Genomic DNA, 8,834 nt, shown 5'->3' with positions numbered 1-8,834 from the left:
GACGATAATATACATTATTCTCTCTATGCAGAGGTTTGCGGGTAAGACTATGAATCATCTTATGCATTCTGTCCATCAAGCATCTCAGAATGCAAGGTCCCAGAAAAATAAACAAAAGAACAATCACCACTACAGGGATGCACATAGAAAAAATAGCAGACCAACTAGACCAATTACCAAACAGTCCAGAAAACCACACCCACCCTGCCGTATCCCCATGTTCATCATGTTCTAATTGTTGAGCAATCTGTCTCATTTGATGTACGGCTGCACCTATTTCACCATCCGGGTTATCATTAGTGGGAATAAAAGTGCAACAGCTGTCTCCAATCATAGCACAAACACCCCCCTTTTCTGCTAACAAAATATCAAGGGCCATACGATTTTGAGTAGTCATTAGACGCAGGGAGGTTAATTCAGTCCTAATACCATCGACAGCTTTAATGGTTTCATTAACAAAGCTGGCCAAGTGATAATGTGTTAATTCTACATTCTTCCATAGATCAGCTACACCAAAATGAGGAAACATTGATGTCCAAAACCTGTGCCACCGAGTAGTAAGATGATGTTCCAGGGGTGGAAAATTATGAATAACATCTCGTTTTGGGCGATGAGCAGAGAAAGGATGGATGGCAGTGATAGCGTTTTTGAGTTGTATGGGAGCGCAAATGCCTGACCAGTTGGTGGGAAACGAAACAAGGAGATTACTATTACCGCAGTACCAGTACCAGTTTAATGCCAATTTAACACCAGGATAATTATTAGGGTGTGGTGGAACGCAATTAGGATGAGCCCTACATGTATTTTTGATATATCCGATACTGTTGAGTGTACAATCAGTTAGCGGAGGTTTACATCGGCATGAATTCGGGATCCAGGGAGGACAGGGAGAGGTGACGGAGTTCTGATCATATATCTGCTTACATTGAGACTTAGGAATGTGTCCTAAATAAATGTTACTTTTTTGAGAGTAATTCCTTCTGAAACAATGAGGGAAAGTGAAATTAGAAGGCATATCTACTTTTAGAGTAGTGAGAATAGAATCTTGTAATATAATGTCGGGGGTATTTGTGCCATGTACTGAAGAAGTCTGGTTTAACTTTGCTACCACAGAAGGGTGAGGAGAGTAATTACAGAAAGGGCCCCAAAATTTAGAAGGTTGGCCTTTTGGCCCCCAAGCATAATATAAAGCTTCAGAGCATAACGGCAAAGGTGGGCGTGTAATAATAGTGGAGGATGGCATCAAATGACATACATAACAACTTTCATTTGTGTGAGCCCGTGCAGTCCAGTTAGCAAATTGCCAGAAGATGTTGTCCCGAGGTCCAGCTCCGGCGGGTAACCCTGCCCCGAGCAATAGGAAAATGATCACGAAGGCTCGGGCGGGTAACCCTGCCCCGAGCAGAGATGCAGCAGCCACGAAGGCTCGGGCGGGTAACCCTGCCCCGAGCAGAGATGAAGCGGACACGAATGCTCGGGCGGGTAACCCTGCCCCGAGCAAGGGAGTGATCCTGAAGGCTCGGGCGGGTAGCCCTGCCCCGAGCAGTGATGTCATGAGACCCGCGATGTGGACCATCATGGATTGTAGTGAGGTGGGCGCAAGATCTCTTCCCCCCTTTGTTCACAACGTCTCACGGGCAGTAACGGATTCTCAGTCAGCCGGGCTGCACAACTCAGTCAGCGTTTGCACACAGGTCAATTCTATAGCACAGAGAAAGGGAGAGAGAAAGAGAGAGAGAGAGAAAGAGACTAGATAGGGACACAAAAAGCGTTAATAGCAACTGATTGTAACACAACTTTATTACGGAGCCTTCTTCAGTCGGGTGGCATGAATCCACTGTGGAAAAAGGTCAGTTAAAACAGCAGTACGAGTAATGGCGACTATTTCTGCAGGCTCACTATATCGAGGTTTTCCCAATTGTCCAAATCGTTTAAAAAATTGCACCAGCACCTTATCTCCCACTTGGAAGGGGTGTGTGTTTGCCGATGGTGGAAGTGATATTGTACTATTGACCTTATTACAAATTTCATGCAATTTATCGATAAGGGCTGCAGAATACTCATCCATATGTGTCTTCAAATCAGAGGTACCCAGAGCCGGAGTCCCTTTTCTCCAGGGGACAGGGAACGGTCGCCCAAAAATGATCTCGTAGGGGGAATAGCCGCCGAGACTAGGCTTCGATGTCATGCGAATTTCGGCCAGTGTGGCTGGCAATAGGTCTACCCAATTTCTGGAACCCGTGGTCTGCATAGCCTTAGTTAGTTTGTCTTTCAATGTTCGATTAGTACGCTCTACGATACCAGAAGATTGAGGATGGTATGGAATGTGAAAGCGCCAGTTTAGTGAAAGATACTTACACAGATCTTGTGTGACCTTTGAGGCGAAAGGGGTACCTTTGTCTGAGTCTATGGCATCTGGAACCCCATAACGAGGTATTATTTCTTTTGCCAACGTACGAGTCACTACCTTTGCATTCTCTCTAGAACACGGAAAGGCTTCTACCCATTTAGAAAATTTGTCCACAATCACCAAGAGATATTTAAACGGCCCACAGGGAGGCATGTGTGTGAAGTCAATTTGCCATTCTGAGAATGGAGATGTCGGTATGGGTAAACACTCGTGTTTCGCGACTGCTTTGGAGTGATTGTTCTGTGCGCAGATGAGGCATCTCTCGAGAATTGAATCCACCAAACTGTTTAGATTAGCTATACAGAAAAGTTTGTTCATGTCCCCCTTTACCCCCCTTCGTGCACGGTGTGTTACGCCATGAAATTCACGCACAAGGAAAGGAAGGCAATGTGATGGAAGGCAAAGACGGCCATCTTGGCTGTACCATAGGCCATCAGAGGCGACATAAGCATCTTGTAGCTGCCAAAAGGCAGAATCATTTGGAGAAGCCGAAGCCTGTAAAGAGATAAGGTCTAAATCTGGGATCAAACTACTAGCAAGACAAGATGTATTACATGATGAAGAGTCTAGACCAGGAGACATGACACCAGAAGCAGCAGCAAATTTCGCCATACGATCAGCAAGAGAGTTACCCATGCGTTCAGGGGTGTTTCCCGAGGCATGCGCTTTAGTCTTGACTATAGCGAGTGACCTAGGGAGATGACAAGAATCAATAAGATTTTGTACTAAGGTTGAGTGTGAAATGGGCTTCCCATCTGCTGCGTGGAAGCCCCGTGACTGCCAAATCTTCCCAAAATCATGAGCCACCCCAAAGGCATAACGAGAGTCTGTGTAGATAGTGACGTCCTTGCCCTGAAACAAAATACAGGCACGCATTAGTGCATACAATTCGGCTGCCTGAGCGGAAGAGAACGGGAGAGCATAGGCCTCGTGTACAATGTCAGGCAGGGAACACACAGAATAGCCACAGAGAAAAACATTATCTGAAGGTTTAGAACAAGAGCCATCAACAAAGATTACTTCCCCAGTCTCCAGAGGGCTGGAGGAAAGATCAGGCCTGATACTGGTAGTATGCAAGATTTCAGATAGACAGTCATGATCAGTGTCCTCTAAGGTGTCGTCCTGAGAGTTAAGAAGGCGTGCGAGAGCGTGACCTACAGTATTAGAGGATGCGGTTCGAATTTCGAGATTATCAGTAGAAAGGAGAATGGTTTCATATCCGGAGCGTCGCTGTGCAGTCATATGTTGAGTCTGCAAATTTTGCAATACCTGTTTAACTTGATGTGACGAGTGCAAGATCAGTGGGTGAGACAAAACCAATTTCTCTGCATCTGAAACCATCATAGCACAGGCGGCGACAGCTCTTAGACACGCAGGCAAGCCTTGAGCAACAGTGTCTAATGTTTTAGATAAGAACGCACACGGACGAATCCCCCCTCCATGCTCCTGAGCCAAAACACCAGACGCCGTACCTTGTTGTTCACAGGAGTAGAGATGAAAGGGCTTGGAGTAGTCAGGTAAACCCAGAGCTGGGGCGGAGCAGAGAGCGCTTTTGAGGGAGTGATAAGCGTTAATCATAGTGTCAGTCCAGGTCAAAGGATGTCGCTGTGGGTCTTGAGGAGAGATTGCAGCACGGAGAATCTTGTCATAGGAGGAGCAGTCAGGGATCCATTGTCTGCAGTAATTGATAAGACCCAGAAAAGACATGAGGGCATGCTTAGTGGCAGGACGTTTCGTGTCTAGAATCGCCTGCACCCGATCAGCTGACAGCTTACGACAACCTTGTGAAAGTTCAAAGCCCAGATACTTAACAGTGTCTTTGCAGAACTGGAGCTTGGTTCTGGAAACCTTGAAACCCTTTTTTGCCAGATGTTGGAGCAGGTGCAATGATGCGGCTTGGCAGATTTCTGGGGACTCAGCGGATATCAGAAGATCATCGGCGTAGGTCAGGATCACAGAGCCCTGGGGGAGGGAGAGGTCACAAAGTGCGTTACGAATTACAGCTGAAAACACAGCTGGAGAGTCAATAAAACCTTGTGGTAAGCGTGTCCAAGTATACTGCCTCCGTCTGTGCGTGAACGCAAACAAAGGCTGTGTGTTTTCTCCAACCGGAACGCTGAAAAAAGCAGAGCAGAGATCAATGACGGAGAAACAGCAATGATCAGCAGGAACTTGTGATATTACAGAGGAAACGTCAGGTACAATAGGTGCTACAGGAACAATCAGTTCATTAATCTTACGCAAGTCCTGCGTAAAACGCCAGGTACCGTCTGGCTTGGGCACGGGGTTGACAGGTGTATTATACGGGCTGATACACTCTCTCACCACGCCTTGTTCAAGGAGAGACCGTAGGATGACATCGATCCCTTTGACTTTATCCTCAGAGAGAGGATACTGGTTAACATAAACAGGGAGCAGATGTTTCAGCTTAGCTTCATAAGGAACACAATTAACCAGGCCTACCTCATCCTTCTGTTCAGCCCAAAGAGAGGAGGGAATTTCAGCCAAAGCCGTAGAAGGGTCAGCAGAGGGAATAACAGAGTTTACAGAAGTCATGCAAACAGCAGGGATATTTGGCACAGTCACATGTGAAGAAAGATAAGATAAAGCAGGAGGCAGCGAGTCAGGAGTGCAAATTGTCATCTTGGATCCCTGAAACGAAATGGATAAATGTAACAGGCTCATTAGATCCCGTCCCATTAAGTTAAAAGGACACTGTGACATCAACACAAAAGAGTGATGTTTACGAAGTGCTGGGTCAGCGGGACAGGTTACCAGTAACGGAGGAGTGCAAGGGGAAGGAAAAGGGACCCCATCAATTCCCACAGAGCGAACGGTTTTGTTAGACATCGGACCCTCATATGACTTTCCCACCGAGGACATTGTAGCACCAGTGTCAATTAAGAAAGGGAGCACCTTTCCATCCACAACTAATTCTACAACAGGCAAATCACTAGCTAGATAAGAGTCGAAAGAACAATGTAACATCATGGGGTCACAGCTCTGTAGGCAGCTCTATGCTCGATATGGGCCTACGTTTGCAGTAGGCAAAGCAGGAGAAGGAGGGGGAGGAGAAGGAAAAGACACACCACGCTGAAGATTAGAAGAAGAAGCAGAAGCAGCTCTTTGACGTGCCCTATCCTCATCTATCCGTTTCTTTCTACACTCGCGCTTCCAATGTCCTTCTTTACCGCAATAATAGCACAATCTATCACTGGGGAATCCCTTATTCCCCGCCCGTCCTTGTGGATCACCCCAATTCTGTTGTGAGTAACCACTAGCAACGGAAAGACAAGCCACCTGCTTAGTATCCAAAAGATCATCTCCCTCCAAAATTCTAATCTTCTCCCCTAGAGCTCTCACTATCATATTACTCCGGTCACTCAAATGATGTTTCAACACCTTCTGCACATCAGGACGACAATTATTCAGAAATGTCGAGATAAAGAGAGGATTGCTTTGCTGCTGGTTCAGTGGCATATTTCCCAAACAAGTCCATGTCTCGCTAAAGCGTGTCAAAAACTTGGAAGTGAGTTCAGCCTTCTCCTGTTTACAATTAGTAACCTGTGAAAGATCACGGCTAGCCTGTCTTCGTGAGAGCAGATAACGCGTCAATTGTTCCCTTAATTCTCTCATAGCTCTATCAATATCTTTCCAGTAAAACCTCATTACCTGTTTGGTCGTGGTCTGACCATTTTCTTCTTCCTTAACCTCCGTAACAGCATAGTCGTCATTCTCCGGTTTCAGACAAGGTACGGCGGCTAGTAATGCATCTTCATCATATTTATCACCGAGAACAGCATGCATGAGAAGGCGATAATCTGCACCAACCATTTGTTTGTGCCTGCACATTCTTACGAGCATGTCTACGAAATTGACTGGGTTGTTTATCGAAGGCAATAGCTTGATAATGTCTTTTAATTCTGATGCTGAAGGCGGATAGATCTTAAATCCCTTTCCTCTTCGCGCCCACACACAAGCTGTGTTTATTTCATCGTCAGAATCCGTATGAGATTCGTTTGTCTCGTTTCTTCTGCTCATTACAGTTTTCCTTCTAGCGCCTGTGTTATGAGATACGCTAGGAACGTTATCAGCGGGACATGAAGCGTTCGCCGGTGTATCTACAGGAATGTTTGGAATGTTTCTTGTTTCCTCGATCAGCGGAGGAGCAGAGGCTAGGGATCTAAATAAAGCAGGTTGCACCTCTGCATTGCGCTTGGGATGTGGTATTGAATTCTTTTGTTCTTTCGTCTCTTTAATTTTCTGAAAATGATCCCAAATTGGCTTCATTCTAATCCACTCTAAATAACCTTTGGTCATGTAATCATAATCCCATTCTGGGTTGCCAAATCCTTCATATATCTGTTTGTGTGCCGAAATTAGATACTCTGGTCTAAAAGTCCCTGCACGAGGATAAATTAACCGAGACTGAAATTGTTTCGTAGACCAATCGGCTAGAAGGTCCAGCCAAGGAGCAGTATAGAATCCCAAATCACATCGATTCATCCAATCCCGTGGAGTGTCTTCAGAATCGGGTCTGAGTACCTCTTTACTACCACAACTACCCCCCATGGCCGCACGAAGGAATCAAAGATTAAAAGCGCGCTCTTCTCGTGACAGTTCTCCCCCTTGAAGTGTCTTCACGAGGCTCACCGTCCCGTAAACAAATATTACGAGGTTTACCAGCCCAATCCCGTGGCTCTACTAGCCCCGTCTCGTCCCGTAAACAAGAGTCTAAAATAAATAAAGGTCTAATCTAATCTAATCTTCAGTCTACGAGGGTCCTTACGTCCCGTGCCTCCACACGAGGATTACCAACCTGAATTTACGGGTCTCTATTTTTGAAATTACTACCAACCAGGCGGTCAACCAATCAATAACCAATCAAATTATAAATTAAAATTAAATTTACTCACCTGGTTGGCAGTATCCCACTTCTGACACCAAATTGTTGGGTTCACCCAGAAAGAGACCCTGGATTCCTTCGTGAATGCCTTCCCTTCGGGCCCGAAGGAGACAAGGAGACAAGGAGACGAATCGCTCAGAAACAGACAGGAGAACACGTGTGGGTTGTTCACATGCCAGTTTATTCGCTCGCTTCGTCTGAATGAAAATATTTGTGGGAATGTCTTATAGTGTTGCTGTGTTTATGTTTTGTCTTCGTGTGTGTGTGTGTGTCTATGTGTGTGTGTCTATGTAGAAGTGTGTAATGATCTTGAATCAATCATAATAATATAATAACATATTTTTTTGCTGACAATAAGGTACAGATAGATGTTATGTCTGATTCTTCGTGGAATAGTTTGGAATGTATAAACATAGATAATGTTTAATGTTTGCCTACGAAGAAGGTCAAAAAACACTAGTTTGCACAGAAAGGATCGTACTAATTCTTAATGATTAACATGAATAATTCTTAACACATGAATGTGTGGTAAGTCAGTAAATTACATCTTGATTATCTTGATTCCATCAACATAAGTAATTAACAAATAACAATCAGCTCTTAATAATGAATGTTATAAGAGAATAAACATAAAAAAAAAGAACAACTTAACCACAAGTACAATGAGAATATGTCTGAAAGAGAGAGAACAATTAAACCACTAACAGGATTAAACTTATAACTAAATTAGGTTAATGCTCTTAAACTAAAAATCCTTAGAATCATGAGATCTTAATTATAATTATAATATCATTATGAAACTAATCTAGAACTATGAAACTAACATTAATCACGGAATGTATTCATTAATTACGGGATCTATAAAACTAATATTAATCCTTACCATAGTATATTTCAATATATTTCAGTGTATTTCATAGCCTTTATGAAGCCATGACCTAAGATTCAACTGAATGAATAAGCATAATCATGAACTTTAATTCTACTATTTCTGAGTGTGGTATGAGTCGATCTGACACTAAAACAGACCTTCAGACACGTCTCTGTTCAAAAATACACATTCATAAACAAAATGTTCCCAAACAATGTCCAGCCGGACCTAAGGTCATTTCAAACTAAATCTTAACACAGAATAAGCTAAGAATCACTATTTCACTAAACTTACATATACACCTACATATATCCTGATTTAACCTACTGATTCTGATTCATATTCTAATCATAATCTACATATAATAAATTTTGACCCAACAACAATCCATAACATCATCAAAAGATTCAGAGAATTCAGAGAAATCTCTGCATGTAAGGGGTAAGGTTGAAAACCAATATTGAATGCCTGTGACCTTTGATTCCTCAGGCAGCACTGCATTAAAAATGACGTGATTGTGTAAATGGGCTCAGGAACACTTTGCAAAAGCATTGCTGGCAAACACAGTTGATCATTGCATCTTCCATCCAGAAACACCATCACAATTCTCTGGGCCCAAGTCTGAGCTGGACTAAGACAAAGTGGAA

The 8,834-nt window shown here is 43.8% G+C and overlaps 1 protein-coding gene across 1 annotated transcript; it reads right to left on the bottom strand.

Annotated features, from left to right (window-relative positions):
• Positions 1-1,600: 1,600 nt before the first annotated feature.
• On the bottom strand, positions 1,601-4,423 carry LOC132867346 (protein NYNRIN-like). The gene has a single exon (XM_060900201.1). It carries the CDS (start codon positions 4,115-4,117, stop codon positions 1,802-1,804), a length of 2,316 nt encoding a protein of 771 aa, XP_060756184.1. The 5' UTR covers positions 4,118-4,423; the 3' UTR covers positions 1,601-1,801.
• Positions 4,424-8,834: the final 4,411 nt, after the last annotated feature.

This window comes from Neoarius graeffei, chromosome 19 (genome assembly GCF_027579695.1).
Source record: "Neoarius graeffei isolate fNeoGra1 chromosome 19, fNeoGra1.pri, whole genome shotgun sequence".
In the NCBI taxonomy this organism is placed as follows: domain Eukaryota; kingdom Metazoa; phylum Chordata; class Actinopteri; order Siluriformes; family Ariidae; genus Neoarius; species Neoarius graeffei.
Note: the sequence above shows the minus strand (reverse complement) of the source record. Positions and strands in the feature narration are given on the sequence as shown.